Source organism: Tamandua tetradactyla, chromosome 6 (assembly GCF_023851605.1).
Source record: "Tamandua tetradactyla isolate mTamTet1 chromosome 6, mTamTet1.pri, whole genome shotgun sequence".
NCBI classification, from domain to species: Eukaryota; Metazoa; Chordata; class Mammalia; order Pilosa; family Myrmecophagidae; genus Tamandua; species Tamandua tetradactyla.
In genome coordinates, this window is record NC_135332.1 from 50,735,893 (window position 1) to 50,754,653 (window position 18,761).

At 35.3% G+C, this 18,761-nt stretch overlaps 1 protein-coding gene across 2 annotated transcripts in view; it reads left to right on the plus strand.

Annotated features, from left to right (window-relative positions):
* SUZ12 (SUZ12 polycomb repressive complex 2 subunit) overlaps window positions 1-18,246 on the plus strand; it is a 57,052-nt gene extending 38,806 nt beyond the window's left edge. For both annotated transcript variants that reach the window (XM_077165268.1, XM_077165269.1), the window contains 6 exons: window positions 11,601-11,692; window positions 11,891-12,034; window positions 12,466-12,623; window positions 13,607-13,805; window positions 14,258-14,337; window positions 16,503-18,246. In XM_077165268.1, coding sequence (XP_077021383.1) covers window positions 11,601-11,692; window positions 11,891-12,034; window positions 12,466-12,623; window positions 13,607-13,805; window positions 14,258-14,337; window positions 16,503-16,845 — 1,016 coding nt within the window. In that variant the 3' untranslated portion in view covers window positions 16,846-18,246. The remainder of the gene's footprint in view (window positions 1-11,600; window positions 11,693-11,890; window positions 12,035-12,465; window positions 12,624-13,606; window positions 13,806-14,257; window positions 14,338-16,502) is intronic.
* The last annotated feature ends 515 nt before the right edge of the window (window positions 18,247-18,761 follow it).

Genomic DNA, 18,761 nt, shown 5'->3' on the forward strand with positions numbered 1-18,761 from the left:
ATGTGCGACTGTTTCTCCTCCAGGAAAGGATTTCCTTTTCTCTGCTCCTCTTCAGTTCTGGGCTATTCGCTTTATTTTTATACAAATTTTTCTTCCCACTTGCTATGATTTCCTCAGTCCCTCTCCTGCTCTCTGGGCTGCTTTTTAATTCCAGCTTGTAGCACCTGGTCTGCCCTGCTGTACAGCAGTTTCGTTTGGCATTTCTGCCTCTAGTAACTTCTCTTTAGGTGATCTTGACCCAGGGAGCCAGATGGGATCAGTGTTTAAAAACACCCCCCCTTTTTTCCCATTTATCTGCATCGGTTAGGAATGGGACTGAGAGTGTGCACAGCTTGCCAGTAGTTCCACTGCTGGTCACTGATTTCCAGGGAACTGCTCTGTATGCTTATGCATGCTGACTGCTAGGGCTTTGTTGTGGGACTGTGTCACATGGAGATTCTGGAATATGTGTGGGACTCTTAAGGTGCTCTTAAGTGGCTCTGTGGTCAGTGACCACGGCAGGAGGTGCCTGGGCAAGAGCACTGCTGCTGTGTCTGTCTTTTAAAAACTTTTGGGTCCAAGCATGGGAATGGGGTTTAGACTGGTAGGTCCATATTGCTGTCCTGCCTCTTTGTATGTGAGTTGGGGGAGGTTCTTCAGTTCAGCTTTTGTGAAGTCTTTCCCCAATCTCTGTCATCTTTCAGAGTTCCAGGCAAGTTGAATTTCTTCTTTGTTTAGCTGTCCTCAAGTAGAAATGTTCTTGGGGATGACCTACACCATCATTTTGATAACAGCAGGTGATGTTATCTGTTGAATAGCCTTTTTTTTTTAAATTTATTTTATTTATTAAACATACCAACATACAAACACATTCTTACCATATGATCATTCCATTCTATATATATAATTAGTAATTCACAATATCATCACATAGTTGTATATTCACCATCATGATCATTTCTTAGAACATTTGCATCAATTCAGAAACAGAAGTAAAAGGAAAACAGAAAAAAATTTATACATACCATACCCCTTACCCCTCTCTTTCATTGATCACTAGCATTTCAATCTACTAAATTTATTTTAACATTTATTCTCCCTATTATTCATTTTTAATCCATACGATTTACTCGTCTGTCAATAAGTTGATAAAAGGAGCATCGGACACAAGGTTTTCACAATCACAGTCACACGATGAAAGCTGTATCATTATAGACTCATCTTCAAGAAACATGACTACTGAAACACAGCTCTACATTTTCAGGCACTTCCTCCAGCCTCTCCAATATACCTTAACTAAAAAGGTGATATCTATTAAATGTGTAACCTCTTGCCTCTGAAATCTATGAGCCATTGACACTTTATTTTGTCTCATTTCTCTCTTCCCCCTCTTGGTCTAAAAGGTTTTCTCCATCCCTTGATGCTGAGTCCCAGCTCATTCTAGGATTTCTGTCCCACATTGGCATGAAGGTCCACACCCATGGGACCCATGTCCCATGTGGAGAGGGGGGCAGCATGGTGAATTTGTTTGCCATTTTGGCTGAGAGAGAGAGGCGCCACATCTGAGCAACAAAAGAGGTTCTCTTGGGGGTGATTTTAGGCTTAATTTTAAGTAGGCTTAGCCTATCCTTTGCAGCGTTAAGTTTCATATGAACAAACACCAAGATTGGGGGCTCAGTGGGGTTGTCCCCACTGATTGTGAGAATGTCAAGAATTCTCCACTTGGGGAAATTGAACTTTGCCCCTTTCTCACCATTCCCCGAAGGGGGCTTTGCAAATACTTCTTTATTCACTGTTCAGATCATACAGGGATTTATGGGGGCATCACACTGGACAAACCTACAAAATCTCATGCTCTATTCAAGGTTTCATGTACTTATGGTGTCCAATTAACCTGTCCATATAAGTTATTAGGAAATGTACTAGTCAGAATATATATTTTGTACAAATAAACATTTCTTGCTTTAGTCTCATGCAGAAGTTGAAATTTTAAAATATGAATAACCATTTATTTTCAACACCCTGCAGTATTGACATTCCTTTGTTCTTCCTCATGCAAAACCATTTTTTAATTTGTACATTTAGTCTGTATCATTGTACACGCTAGGCATTTCTAGATTATACCATCTCAGTATTTATCATATATCTTTCCTTCTGGTTTCATATGTGCCGCCAGCCCTCCTCCCTCTATCATTCTCACATTCAGCTTCATTCAGTGTTCTGACATTATTGTATTACAGTTAGGTAGTCTTGTGCTATCCATTTCTGAATTTTTACCATCAGTCCCGTTGCACAATCTGTATCCCTTCAATTCCGGTTACCCAATATCTACCCTGTTTCTATCTCCTGATGACCTCTGTCCTTAACTGAAATTCTCCAAGTTCATTCATTAATGTTAGTTCATATCAGTGAGACCCTACAGTATTTGTCCTTTTGTTTCTGGCTGATCTCACTCAGCATAATGTCCTTAAAGTCCACCCATATTGTTACATACTTCATGACTTTATTCCATCTTATAGCTGCATCATATTCCATCGTATGCATATACCACAGCTTGTTTAGCCACTCATCTGTTGATGGATATTTGGGCTGTTTCCATCTCTCGGCAATTGTAAATAACGCTGCTATAAACATTGGTGTGCAAATATCCATTTGTGTCCTTGACCTCATGTCCTCCGAGTAGATACCTAGCAATGGTATCACCGGGTCATACGGCAGTTCTATACTTAGCTTCCTGAGGAACCACTAAACTGCCTTCCACAGCGGTTGTACCATTTGACATTCCCACCAACAGTGGAAAAGTGTGCCTCTTTCTCCACATCCTCTGCAGCACTTGTCATTTTCTGGTTTATTGATAATGGCTATTCTGGTGGGTGTGAGATGATATCTCATTGTGGTTTTGATTTGCATTTCCCTAATAGCCAGGGAAGTTGAGCATCTTTTCATGTGCCTTTTGGCCATTTGTATTTCCTCTTCTGAGAAGTGTCTGTTCAAGTCTTTTGCATATTTTGTAATTGGGTTGTCTGTCTTTTTGTTGTTAAGTTATACAATCTCTATATATTCTGGATAATAGACCTTTATCTGATATATCGTTTCTAAATATTGTCTCCCATTGTGTGGGCTGTCTTTTTACTTTCTTAACAAAGTTCTTTGATGCACAAAAGTGTTTAATTTGGAGGAGTTCCCATTTATTTATTTCTTCAGTGCTCGTGCTTTGGGTGTAAGGTCTAAGAAACCGCCTCCTATTATAAGATTTGTGAGGTATTTCCTTACATTTTCTTCTAACAGTTTTATGGTCTTCAATCTAATGTTTAGGTCTTTGATCCATTTTGAGTTAATTTTTGTATAGGGTGTAAGATATGGATCCTTCTTAAATAGCCTTTTAATATGGCTTATAGTGCTTTTTTTAATTTTTTAAAAATTTTTATTAATTAAAAAAAATTACAAGAAACACAAACATTCCCAACACATACACTCAGCAATTCACAATATCATCCCATAGTTGCATATTCATCATCATGATCATTTCCCAGAATATTAGCATCAATTCAGAAAAAGAAATAAAGACAACAGAAAAATAAAACAAACAGAAAAAAAAAATTTTATATACCATACCCCTTACCTCTCCCTTTCATTGATCACTAGCATTTCAAACTAAATTTATTTTAACATTTGTTCCCCCTATTATTTATTTTTATTCCATATGTTCTACTCATGTGTTGGCAAGGTAGATAAAAGGAGCATCAGACACAAGGTTTTCACAATCACACAGTTACGTTGTGAAAGCTATATCATTATACAATCATCATCAAGAAACATGGCTATTAGAACACAGCTCTACATTTTCAGGCAGTTCCCTCCAGCCTCTCCATTACATCTTGGATAACAAGGTGATATCTACTTAATGCGTAAGAATAACCTCCAGAAGAACTCTGTTTGGAATCTCTCAGCCATTGACACTTTGTCTCATTTCTCTCTTCTCCCTTTTGGTCGAGAAGGTTTTCTCAGACCCTTGATGCTGAATGTCAGCTCATTCTGGGATTTCTGTTCCACATAGCCAGGAGGGTCCACACCCCTGGGAGTCATGTCCCATGTAGACAGGGGTTGCGTAGTGAGTTTGCTTGCTGTGTTGGCTGGAGAGAGAGGCCACATCTGAGCAACAAAAGAGGTTCTCTTGGGGGTGACTCTTAGGCATAATTTTGAGTAGGCTTGACCTATCCCCAGTGGAGTTAAGTTTCATATGAACAAACCCCAAGACTGGGGGCTCAGCCTATAGCTTTGGTTGCTCACATTGCTTGTGAGAATATCAAGAATTCAGCTTGGGGAAGTTGAGTTTTCCCCCGTTCTCACCATTCCCCAAAGGGGACTTAGCAAATACTTTTCCACTCACTGATCAAATCACTCTGGGATTCATCAGGGCATCACCTGGACAAACCAACAAAATCTCATGTCCTATACAAAGTTCTATGTACTTAAGGTGTTCAGTCAACTGTCTACATAAGTTATATTAGGAGATGCACTAGTCAAAGTATAAATTTGTACCAAATAAACATTTTTTGCTTTAGTCTCACAGATAAGTTGAAATTTTAAATATTAATTACCATCTGTTTTCAGCACACTGCAGTAATGACATTCTTTTGTTCTTCTCATGCAAAAACATTTTTTAAATTTGTACATGTAGTCACTATCATTATACACTCTAGGCATTCCTAGATTATACCATCTCAGTTTTTATCGTCTATCTTTCTTTGTGATTTCATTTATGTTAGTGTTTTAACATAATTGTATTACAGTTAGGGAGTATTGTGCTGTCCGTTTATGAGTTTTTACATTCAGTCCTGTTGCACAATCTGTATCCCTTCAGCTCCAATTACCCAGTATCTTACCCTATTTCTATCTCCTGATGATCTCTGTTACCAGCAAAATATTCCAAGTTTGTTCACTGATGTCAGCTCATATCAGTGAGATGATACAGTATTTGTCCTTTTGTTTCTGGCTAATCACACTCAGCATAATGTTGTTACATACTTCATAACTTTATTCTGTCTTACAGCTGCATAATATTCCATCTTAGGTAAATGCCACAGTTTGTTTAGCCAACCGTCTGTTGATCGACATTTGGCTGCTTCCATCTCTTGGTAATTGTAAATAATACTGCTATAAACATTGGTGTGTAAATGTCCATTTGTGTCCTTGCCCTCATGTCCTTTGAGTAGAGACAGCATATAGATGGGTCCTGTTTTTTAATCCATTCTGCCAGACTATGTCTTTTGATTGGAGAGTTTAATCCATTAACATTCAGTGTTATTACTGCATGGGTAGTACTTTCTTCTACTATTTTTCCTTTTGGATTTTATATGTCATATCTAATTTTCCTTCTTTTTACCTTTACTCATAGTCTTCCTTTCTACACTCTTCTCCACACCTCTCTGTTCTGTCTTTGTATCTGTCTCTAGTGCTCCCTTTAGTATTTCTTGCAGAGCTGGTCTCTTGGTCACAAATTCTCTCAGTGATTTTTTGTCTGAAAATGTTTTAATTTCTCCTTCATTTTTGAAGGACAATTTTGCTGAATATAGAATTCTTGGTTGGCAGTTTTTCTCTTTTAATAATTTAAAGCTATCATCCCACTGTCTTCTCGCCTCCATGGTTTCTGCTGAGAGATCTGCACATAGTCTTATTGGGCTTCCCTTGTATGTGATAGATTGCTTTTCTCTTGCTGCTTTCAAGATTCTCTTTCTCTTTGACCTCTGACATTCTGATTATTAAATGTCTTGGAGTATATCTGTTTGGATCTATTCTCTTTGGGGTACGCTGCACTTCTTGGATCTGTAATTTTAAGTCTTTCATAAGAGTTGGGAAATTTTCAGTGATAATTTCCTCCATTAGTTTTCCTCCTCCTTTCCCTTCTCTTCTCCTTCTGGGACACCCACAACACGTATATTCGTGCGCTTCATATTGTCTTTTAATTCCCTGAGCCCCTGCTCATATTTTTCCTTTTTTTCCCTATATTTTCTTTTTCTTGCTGGATTTCAGGTGTTCTGTCCTCCAGTTCACTAATCCTATGTTCTGTCTCTCAAAATCTACCATTGTAGGTTTCCGTTGTTTTTTTCATCTCTTCTACCTTGCCTTTCATTCCCATAAGTTCTGTGATTTGTTTTTTCAGACTTTCAGTTTCTTCTTTTTGTTCATTCGTTGCCTTCTTTATATTCTCCCTCAGTTCATTGATTTGGTTTTTGATGAGGTTTTCCATGTCTGTTCATATATTCTGAATTAATTGTTTCAGCTCCTGTATGTCATTTGAATTGTTGGTTTGTTCCTTTGACTGGGCCATATCTTCAATTTTCCTGGTCTGATTTTTTTTTTTTTTTTTTTTTTTTGCTGGTGTCTAGGCATTTAATTACCTTAATTAGTTTATTCTGGAGACTGCTTTCACTTCTTTTACCTAGGGTTTTCTTGCTGGATGAATTTGTTGTCTGTCTGTTCTTTGACATTCAGTTCAGCTTTTTCTGGACCTCTAGCTTAAATTTTGTTTAACAGGAGAATTTTTCAGTTCTTGTTTTCTTGTTTCTTGCCCTGCTTGTGTGGTGCCTTCCCCCCACACACAATTAGCAGGGTCTACTTAGATATTATAGACCTCAGCCGGATTTTCCCAGACCAAACTGGCCTCCTATCAGGAAGAAAGAGTCACCTGTGTCAGTTTTCCCTGAGGGTGAGACCCAGTAGGTTCAAAGACTTTTCTGTGAAGTGTCTGGACTCTGTTTTTCTTATCCTGCCCAGTATGTGACGCTTGTCTGCCTGCAGGTCCTACCAGTGTAAAATGATGCAGTACCTGTAACTTTGGCGGACTCTCCCTGCTGGGGGCATGGTGGAGACAGAGGAAAGGTTGTAGGCTGTTTTTAATGGCTTCAAATTACCAAGCCCTGGTGTCTGAATTCCTTGAGGGAAGGATTCCACCTGAGTTGGGCTTCACCCCTCCCCTGGGAAAAGCACAGGTTCCAGACAATCCCCCAAAAAAGCTCACTTCTGCCTATGCCTGGGGCAGTTGCAGCCTGAGAAGCCCTGCTGCTATATCCAAAGGCAGTCAAGCCTTTGTAGAAACACAACCACAAAAACCTCTGTTTCCTTCTTTTTTTCCCCCCTTTTTCCATCAGCCCTTGTCCCCTTGGTGCTGGGGCAAAAATGAGCAACCTCCACTATGACCAGGTTCACTTAAGCTGGGGGCCTATTTTTAGTAGTCAGAATTTGTTAATTAATTCCACAATTGCTGTTTGGTTGGGCTCAGTCCCTGCTACTGGTAAAGTCCTTTCCTTTCCCCTCTGGGAAGCAGCCTGTGGGGGAGGGGTGCCGGCCGCCGCAGCTTTGGGAACTCACGGTTCTGGGGGGGCTCGCAGCCGGTCCAGCTGGTCCAGACGGTCCAGACTGGTGTACGCCGTGTGTCTGGTCACTGACGAGGCCCCAGGAGCTGTTCTGTTCTGTTTCTGGTTATTTAGTAGTTGTTCTGGAGGATGAGCTAAAATGCACACATGGTTAAGCCTCCATCTTGACCCAGAACCCTCCGCTTATAGTGCTTTTAACAGTGCATCTTTGGTTTAGAACTCTTGACATGGGAATTCTGAGTCAAAGGATAAACACATAAATGTTTTTGCTGTATATAACCAAATTTCTCTTTGTTGAGGTGGCTGTGTTGCAACTTGCAATGTCAGTTTATCAGAGTGCCTGCTTCCTACAGAATCAACAGTGGGGTATGTTGTCAAACTTAGTTTTCATTTATCTATGAAGTGAGACATCAGTGTACTTTTTTTCTTTTTGGAGGTGTTAAGGAATTTATTTTACTCAAGATTGGTAAATCAGGCAGATGTTTAAACTGATACAGAGAAATCACAGAACAGACACATTTATACAGAAGGAATATTGAAATTAATATACTCATGGATACAAAACTTATTTCCTCCACAGTGGAGGAGGAAAGTTAATTGTACTTCTTTTGGATGGTACAGTGTTTGTATATCTATTGGCAAGAAAATTTTGCTGTGTATCTTCAATTTACAGTGTTTTAAAATAGCTCCTGTGGATTTAGAATCAGGCAGTGTAAACAGGTGTGCTATAATGCATAGTTTGCCACTGAAGTACACATCTCCTGTCCTTACACAAACACAACAAACCATTAATAAGATAGAACTCCACACTGAGGAGAATCTACTGTTCCCACATAGACTTATTTTGGGCCAGTCAGGATTTTTTTTGTGTGAGGGGAAGACCACTATACTTCTGTTTCACTTGGTCTTGTTGATGTGGAAATGTTCTTCTGGCTCCGGAAATATCATTAAAAATCACAGGAACCGTGAGATCAACAATTCCATCCTGACCAAAAGGGGGAAAAGAAGTGTAATTAATAAAGTGTCAGTGGCAGAGAGTTCAAATAGTTGAGAGTCTACTATGGAGGTTGCTCTTATGCAAGTGTCAGGTAGACCTTGCTACCTATCATAACCTGCCAACCCCCAACCAGGATCATTCCAGCCAATCCTAAAGAACACCGAGGGCAATAGATAAGATTCCACAAAGGTTCCATGCCCTAGAGTAACTTTCCAGAAACCTACAACCTCCAGATGGGTCCCTGGTCCAGATAAATCCTGAAACCTATCCTGGCTTCTCCAGAATATCAGATAGTTTCATCTTCCTACCCCATATTAGTGACAGGCCTTTCCAATAGCAAAAATATTGAATTGCCATAGCCCAAGCGCCCCTAAAGAGAGGCATGGAAAGATCAAAGGTGGTGGTGGAGTTACACAGAGAAGATAGGATTTTATAAATGAATATGAATGCTCAATTTATTAAACTGATATCTCTTTTAGTCTCCAGTGTTTTAGAGCAGCTAGAAGTAAAAACTTAAAATTGTGGCATTGTAACCTATGTCAAACTCTGAAATATGTTCTACAACTAATTGTGGTGCTGTGCTTTGAAATTTATAGTTTTTTTGTATATATGTTATTTTCATGGAAAAAAGTTGATTGTGATGATAAAAAAAATATTTAAGCCCTCTAACCTCTTATATTCTGGAGCAGCTTGAAGAAAAATTATGAGGATGGTATGGTAGCCCTGACAAACTCTGGGATCTGTCCTGTAACCACTTGTTGAAGAGTGCTTTGAAAACTATTGCTTTTTATTTCTTTGCTTTGTGTCTATGTTACACAATTTAAAAAGTTAAAAATTAAAATAAAAATCACAGGAAATTCTTAGCCATTGCTTTGAAAGTGCTTATGTAGTGCTTCAGCACTGTGCTCTGATTGACAGCTTCTCCCTTCCGGATCAGGGACAGCTGTATTCTCCCTGAGTACAGAATTATGGGAGGTTTTTTGTTGTATATTGTGAAAATAACATATACAGAAAAATCAATAACTTTCAAAACACACCACAACAGTTAGTTGTAGAACAGATTTCAGAGTTTGCTATGGGTTACAATTCTACAGTTTTAGGTTTTTACTTCTACCTGCTTATGGGAGAGGTTTTTAAAGCTTCTTCCTGTGGTGCTTATTTTAGAAATGTATATTCTTTGGTCCTATCTTGGATCTCCTGGATTGGAATTTTTAGAGGGACAAGAATGTATTTGAAAAACAGTGCAATGTGGAAAGCCTAAGTGCTTTTTTTTTTTTAATTAGAGAAAGTAGGTTTACAGAAAATGATGAAGAAAATAGAGTTCCCATATTTCCCTCCCCCCTTATTATTGACATCACATATTAGTATGGTACACTTGTTAACAATTAAAGAATATTATAATTGTATTATTAACTATCATCTATGAAGTGTACTTCTAATTTGCCTTTTAAAAGTTATGAGTTAGGTTGGACTTCTGTTTATGTATTAAAAGCTATTTGCTTTTATTTTTCTGTGAAATGTGTATTCATATTTCTGATCTGTTACACAGTAATTCCCAATCACCACCACCACCACCATTTTAGAAAGCTCTTTAATTTTAGACATAGTACCCTATCGTCTGGAATATATGTTGCACATATTTTATTCTATTTTGTCATTTGGCTGTTTATTTGCTTCGGTTATTTTTCTCTGTCATGATAATATTTTTATGGATTTAACTTTATCAAACTTTATCTTTGTGCTTCTGGATTTTGTATGTTAATAAGGAAGAATTTTCTGTTTTCAAGTATTAAGAGAAATTCATCCAAGCTACTCAAGTTATTTTGTTCTCTCTCTCTCTCTCTCTCTCTCTCTCTCTCTCTTTTTTAATTAGAGCAGGTATAAGTTTACCATTTCCCTATTAACATTTTGCATTAGTGTGGTATCTTTATTACAATTATGTAACACTATATTAATAAAATTATACTCTTAAGTATAGTCTGTAGTTAACATTAGGGTTCATTCTTTGTGTTGTAGAATTCTGTGGGTTTTTTCCTTTCCTGGTAACTTCGGTATAACCCACAATATCCCATTTTAAGCACTTTCAAATATATAATTCAATTGTGATCATATAGTCACAAAGTTGTGCTTCTTTCACCATCATGCATTGCCAAAACTTTTCCATTACTTCAAAGAGAAACTCTGAACCCATTAAGCAGTAATTCTTCATTATCTCTATCCTCTTAGCCCCTGGTACCCTATAATCTACATTCTGTTTGTTAATTTGATTTTGCTTATTTCATATAAGAGAATTCATACAATATTTGTTCCTTTGTCCTTTATGTCTGGCTTATTTCTCTAAACATGATGTTTCCAAGATTGGTCTATGTTGTAACATACATCCGAACTTAATTTCTTTTTACAGCTGAACAGTATTCCATTGTATTTACATACCGTATTTTATTTATTCATTCATCTTCAATAGACGTTTGGGTTGCTTCCACCTTTTGGGTTTTTGAATAATGCTCCAATGAACATAGTACAAATACCTGTTTGAGTCCCTGCTTTCAGTTATATTAGATATGTATCTAGAAGTGGGATTGCTTGGTCATATGGTAATTTTATACTTAACTTTCTAAAGAATCACCAAACTGTTTTCCACAGAGGATGTACTTTTTTACATTCCTACCAGCAGTGTACAAGGGTTATGTTTTTTTTTAAGATGAAAGACAAACAAATGGAGTATGCTCTGAGACATATACCAAAACTATTAACAGTTATTATATTTAGGTTTCAGAGTAATTTAATACAATCAATTGTTACTTAATTTCTGTGAAATCAATACTTAGTGGGTATACTCTGATCTTCAAAGTGGTTCAGACTTAGCATAGTGTCCATATATTACCTGGAGTTATTTTTATCGTGGTTTAGGACAAAGAAGGTGTTTTTTGGGTGGGGGGGAGTTGTGCATGGTCCAGGAATCAAACCTGAGTCTCCCACTTGGAAGGCGGCGAGCTTTCTATCACTGAACCACCCGTGCACTCCAAAGTAGGTAGTTTTTGAAAGGAAAAACAGGTCCTTCCCATAAAGACCTTAAAACCTAATTTAACACTACTGCTGAAATTGTTCCTATGATCATCAGTTGAGTGTGAGAATAAAAATTAAGTTAAATACAACAATGAGAGTTACATGGAACCTTCAAAAAATCATTTTGATGAGATTTTAGCTTTATAGAAGTTTTTATTAAATTTAAAATTACATGTTTTCAGCTGTTAAAGAATCATTGGCTACAGATCTACAAACAAGAAAAGAAAAAGATACTTCAAATGAAAACCGACAGAAATTAAGAATATTTTATCAGGTAAAGACTCTTTAAGTACTCATAAAAATGCATGTGTTTTGGAAGTTCAATCTGAAATATTTTGTCATATTTAAATGAAAGGATTTTTAATTTTCCTTTTAAATTGTGTTTTTCTTTTAATATATTTTTAGAGGTGAGATTGAAACAAAATACTTTGAGTTGTGTAAGTTGAGATTTTGCTGGGGTTTTTATTTTTAGTTCCTTTATAACAACAATACAAGACAACAAACTGAAGCAAGAGATGATCTGCATTGCCCATGGTGCACTCTGAACTGCCGCAAACTTTATAGTTTACTGAAGCATCTTAAACTCTGCCATAGCAGATTTATCTTCAATTATGTTGTGAGTAACTTCATTTTTTTATTACCAGTAAAATATATATTAATTGTAAAACACCTGACTTTAAATAATTCTTACTTTGATTTATTTATAGATTAAAGTGAATGGTTCAGTGTTTACATATATTTAGAATAATGATTTGTGTAAGAACATGTATTCACTTCTGTAGTTGTCACACCAACTCTTTGAATTAAGTGGTATTTTCCTCATTCTTGCTCAAGCAAGAAATAATGTGAAAAGCTGCCTAGCTAATAAGTGGCACAACCAGGGTTTCTTTTTTTTGTCTTAGGTCTTCTGATGCTGCCAGGCCTATTTTAGGTTTCAAAATATAAGAACCCACAAATACTTTTTAATTAAGTTTTTGGGTAGGTATTTAGGGTAGAATAATTAATATTTTCTTTTCCTAAACACTTTGCCATTTTTTTTTGTTACAGTATCATCCAAAAGGTGCTAGGATAGATGTTTCTATCAATGAATGTTATGATGGCTCCTATGCAGGAAATCCTCAGGATATTCATCGCCAACCTGGATTTGCCTTTAGTCGCAACGGACCAGTAAAGAGAACACCTATCACGCACATTCTTGTGTGCAGGTATGTAAAAGTCATACAACAAAAGTTCATTCTCTTAATCCTTAATCGTGATGTTGGAGAAACCAAATGGGAGCGAGACAGCACTACTGTTGAAATGGTAATAATCATCAGTGTGGCATTATTTCAGTATTAGCTAAATCTCTCGGGTGGTGTAGTGTTTTGTATTTCTCCCTAGTTTTTATTTCCATGGGGGCTTTCTCACTTCCTACTTAAGAGTTTTTCGTTTTGTTTCAACCTATTAATGTCACTTCTACTATTGTGGTTAGTGAGATTAAAGAATCGTCCCCCTGTAGAAGTTTCTATGTGCATATGTAGGTTAGAGACCTGCCCAATTACTTGGGTAGTATGAAATGTAAAGAACCTAGCCCTGTCACTTAACATACCACATGGTAGTATCCAGCTAGACATAGTCTTTCCCTCAGGCTTTTATAGTCACAGTGGTGTCTTCGTAACAATAGGGTGACTGCTGAGATACAAATTATAAAAGGAAATTGTTTTATCTTTGTAAAACTAGGAAAAAGTCTGCATAGTTATGTGTAATCAGTGTTGTGGATTTTTCTGCATTTTAAATACACACAAATGTGTTAGGATACACAGTTTCCACATAGGACTGTATGTATATTCCCATCTTATTTTTCTGCAACCTGTTTAGCCCTTATTCCCCTTTTTTTCCTTTTAACCGTTCTTTTTAATGTTGCTTTTCAAACACAGAAAGACAATTTTATCTTTAATACATCTGCATTTAAATTGATATGTAAGAGTTCTTTACATATAGTCTTTTAAAATCTTTTGTAATTTTGTAAGACAATTTCATGAAATTTTATGATTACAAAATTTTTTTTAATTGTATAATGACAATTTTATAATTGGCTTTGAGGGGTCAGTTTTCTAATGTGGTAATTGTCAGATTATTGAAATCTCTACTCATAGTCATTTAATGAGCTAGGTAGATGCCATATTACATCAACATTTATTTTCATTAGGCCAAAACGAACAAAAGCAAGCATGTCTGAATTTCTCGAATCTGAAGATGGAGAAGTGGAACAGCAACGAACATACAGTAGTGGACATAATCGTCTGTATTTCCATAGTGATACCTGCTTACCTCTCCGACCGCAAGAAATGGAAGTAGATAGTGAAGATGAGAAAGATCCCGAATGGCTAAGAGAAAAAACCATTACAGTAATTACTATAATCATATCAGTGATCTTAAAATTTTATGATTAGATTATTTCATTTGAAAAACCAGTTTAATGTATGCTAGAATTTTCACTTAAAGGAGTCTTTATATAAGTAAAGAAATTGAGGGATTCTGTTTTTATTATTGTGCCTTTTAGGAAGTTTACAACTAATGGAAATATAGATTTTCTTAGTGTGAATTTGTATTGTGTATTTCTGTTTCTGTATCTTTAGGTAACTTTTTCACAACTTAGGGTTTCCCTTGAAAATTACTACTTAAGTAAAAGTCAATTTTGAGAAGTGTTGACATTTTGCTGCTTTACACATGTTGTGTTTTTAGTTGCAAAACACTATTTTTGACATTATCACAATTTTTTCTTTGTAAAATCAATTGTATTCTGCATTTAATAGGGATTTGTTTTTATTTTTGTGTGTGTGTTTTTTTTTTTTTAAAGCAAATTGAAGAATTTTCTGATGTTAATGAAGGAGAGAAAGAAGTGATGAAATTATGGAATCTCCATGTCATGAAGCATGGGTAGGGTATTTCCAAATTAATTTAACTCTTCCATTTGCCTTATGTTCTATTTGCTGCTTAAACTTCTATAAATTATACTGAAAATGTCATTATCTTAAATATAGTAAGTCATACCCTAGTCCAAAGTATTAAAACCGTTCAGAAATGGAGACACTCAAGGATTTTTATTTTTAATTTGTCTAAAACAGGCCTTGGGTTTCTTCCTTTTCTTTGAATAGTTAAAAAAATAAGAAAAATAAAAAAAAATAATCTTTAATTATTTCATTCTAATTGAATTGAACTTTTTCACGTATTGCCACTTAATATACAGGGAGAATGACTAACAGCTAAAAGCTTAGATTAATATGTCCTTTTTTTCTTAAATTACCCAATTTTTATTTCTTTTTTTATCAGGGAAAACAAAAATAATTTTCCATGTGATATATAGGCCTAGGAATCCTGAAAACCCCCTCTCTGATTTCTCATTTGTTGCCATTTCGTGTACAGAGATTAAAATAGAAGAGTTCTTATCTTTTGTGACTTTGTGGCTAAAATTATGTTTCCAAGCAGTGTTTTTCCTTCAGATCCACTCCCTTCCCTCTGTGAACTTATTTACTTGTTAATACATATTCTTCTTCTCTACCTTTTATAGGCCCTCACTTAATACTTTTTCTATAGCACAACCATAAAAAGCTTTTACATTTGTAGATTGTTGAAATAAATGAGAGGGAGTGCTTTTGTTTCTTTATTCTTATTGAGTGAAGAGGAATTGGTGCCTACGTTCTAGTTCAGGTGTCTGGGAGCATAGTCCCTAACCTTTTTTTAATTGTCCTTGAACTAAGAATAGTTTTTTAATTTTTTTAAGACTTGTGAATAAAAAGAAAATAATTGCATATGTCTCTCTAACATATTCTGTCTGGCCCTTTACACTAAAAGTTCGCTTGGCCCCTGTTCAGGTTATTAAAACTGAGTTATGAGTAAAGTATGGAGTCTTGGGTTATGTCTCTTTTTCTTCTTATCCTGATATGCCAGTTTTAAGATGTGAATATGGTCAAGTTAATTCAGTTTCACTTCAATTCTTTGATGCAGTTTCACTTCAATTCTTTGATGCAGTTTTGATACATCTTAAAACTGGCATATCAGGATAAGAAGAAAAAGAGACATACCCAAGACTCCATACTTTACTCATAGCTCAGTTTTAATAACCTGAACAGGGGCCAAGCAAACTTTTAGTGTAAAGGGCCAGACAGAATATGTTAGAGAGACATATGCAATTATTTTCTTTTTATTCGCAAGTCTTAAAAAAATTTAAAAACTATTCTTAGTTCAAGGACAATTAAAAAAAGGTTAGGGACTATGCTCCCAGAAACCTGAACTAGAACGTAGGCACCAATTCCTCTTCACTCAATAAGAATAAAGAAACAAAAGCACTCCCTCTCATTTATTTCAACAATCTACAAATGTAAAAGCTTTTTATGGTTGTGCTTTTTATGGTTCTTTAATAGCATAACAACTATTGACAGTCATATAATAATGGTGTTAGGTAGTTGGGTAAACTAATTCGATTTTTAAAAATCTGCACACAGGCCTTACAGAATCTATATTGAACTCTCAGTTTCATTGGTAATTTAGCAATCATTATCCTATTTGATTTCATTTGTTTCTCTCAAAGTTTGTTTATTGTGCATGCACCCCACTCTCCACTTGTTTTCCACTGACACAACTACACTGTACTACACTTGATGTAACACCGTACTTTTACCATGATGTGAAAATATAAAGAAATACTGCTCCTTTAATAGAAAAGTATGATAAGATCAAAGGAGAGAATAAAGGAGAGTTGTTAGAGTATATTTTGAAAGTGAACCAAAGTGGTGTTTGTAAGAGAAATATTTTATACTTTTAAGTATGTTTTATATAAATTCATTAGGAAAAAAAAACAAATAATATCTCCTGTTCTAATGGCATCTCTCTAAGCTCTGGTTACATTAATCTCTTTAAATTTCTAAAATGGCAGGCTTATTAGGTGATTGAATCTCAATTTCAACTATAGTTCTACTATTAGTTCAATCACCATCTGTTGAATTTGGATATAGTCTTGCTGTTTTTTAAAGATATGTCACTATTGCATTTGACAAAAATGCTTTGTATCACTGTTGATGTTTTGTATTGTTTTTATTAAATAGGTTTATTGCTGACAATCAAATGAATCATGCCTGTATGCTGTTTGTAGAAAATTATGGACAGAAAATAATTAAGAAGAATTTATGTCGAAACTTCATGCTTCATCTAGTCAGCATGCATGACTTTAATCTTATTAGCATAATGTCAATAGATAAAGCTGTTACCAAGCTCCGTGAAATGCAGCAAAAATTAGAAAAAGGAGAATCTGCTTCCCCTGCAAATGAAGAAATCACTGAACAAAATGGGACAGCAAATGGATATAGTGAAATTAATTCAAAAGAGAAAGCTTTGGAAACAGATGGTGTCTCAGGGGTTTCAAAACAGAGCAAAAAACAAAAACTCTGAAAAAGCTTGACCCCATGTTATGGACAAACACTGAAATTACATTCTAGGGAATTCAGCCTCTAGGAAGAGTTATATTTTTGTTTTTGTTTTTACTCATAAGTTTCAAACAGGCACTGTTAGATGAAGTAGATGATTTCAACAAGGATATTTTCAATCAGGGTTCTTCATTGTGCAAGCATTACATGTTTATCAGTTTTATTAATGTCATTAAAACATTCTCTAGTTTGAGCATGAAAAGCAATACTTCAACGAAAGTTTAACTCCAATTGTTTTATGAAATATATTGAATTGAAAATTATTTCATATATTTAGATTATAAGATTTTTTGCATTTGTGACTGGCTGTTTTTCTACTTTGTAATTGTGAGACATTTTCTTCAGGAGGGAAAATTGGAATGCAATTCCCTTTTTTAAAGTTGAAGTTTTAGTGAAATCATGTTGCATTATTGTTTGCAAGCAAACCTTCATCCTTGAGTTTGAAATCATCAGTTTGGAATGAAATGTTATAGCGTAAGACATTGTTCATTAAGATCATTTTACAATTTTAAAATAGCACTTCTTTGTCTTATGCCTGTTTGAGATGTTAATTTTTCACATTATTGACAGTGAAATGTCATGTTGGTTTATAACGTTACTACCATTTGTTTTTATATGGATAACTAGTACATTGCTCATCCAGTATATTTTAAACTTGAACATTTTGCAGTTTCTGGTTCTTTTCCCATTAATCACATGGAAAATTCAGCTGCCCACATCTTTTCATTACAATTGTTAAACCAAGGGAAGAGTGAGTGAGATTTTTAAGATGCCACTTTCAGGGGGGAAAATTCTATAGATATGAACCAGAAACTGTTATACATTTTTTTTGTTTGTTTTTTGTAAGGATGTCTTTGTAATGTATTTCATGATTAGAATATTCAATACAGATAAGCTGACTTGAATCGTTTTGAGCAATTTTGCCCTGTGTTATATGTGCTTTACGCACATATTTGCAGTTGGATTTTCTCCAACGGAAAGTGGTTTCACTACTGGCACATTAATGAGCACCAATAGGTTTTTATTCCAACTCCAAGCACTGTGGTTGAGTAACATCACCTCAATTTTTTATTATCCTTTAAGATATTGCATTTTCATATTCTTTATTTATAAAGGATCAATGCTGCTGTAAATACAGGTATTTTTAATTTTTTATTTCATTCCACCACCATCAGATGCAGTTCCCTATTTTGTTTAAGAAGGGATATATAAGCTTTCTAATGGTGTCTTCAGAAATTTATAAAATGTAAATACTGATTTGATTGGTCTTTAAGATGTGTTTAACTGTGAGACTATTTAACTAATAATGTGGATGTGACTTGTCATCCAGTATTAAGTTCTTAGTCATTGATTTTTGTGTTAAAAATAGGAAAGAGGGAAACTGCAGCTTTCATTACAGACTTCTTGATTGGTAAGCTCTCCAAATGATGAGTAAACTCTGATTACGCCTCTGAATAATGGATCTGAAGCATTTCTCTCGGGCTTTAATTTGCTAAAGCTGTGCACATATGTAAAAAAAAATAGATTATTTTAGGGGAGTTGTAGGTGTAGAATTATTGCTTATGTCATTTCTTAAGCAGTTATGCTCTTAATGCTTAAAAGAAGGCTAGCATTGTTTGCACAAAAAGTTGGTGATTCCCTCCCCCAAATAGTAATGAAATTACTTCTGTTGAGTAAACTTTTTATGTCATCTTATAATAAAAGCTGGAAAAAAAACCTTTGTTTCTATTTATAAAAAAAAAAATGGTTTTCTATATGTACCCTAGATAAGAGATTTTGAAGAGATCATGTAAGATGATAAAGCAATTGAATGGTACAGTAGATGTAAAAAAAAAATTCAGTTTAAAAGAACGTTTGTTTTTACATTAAATGTTTATTTGA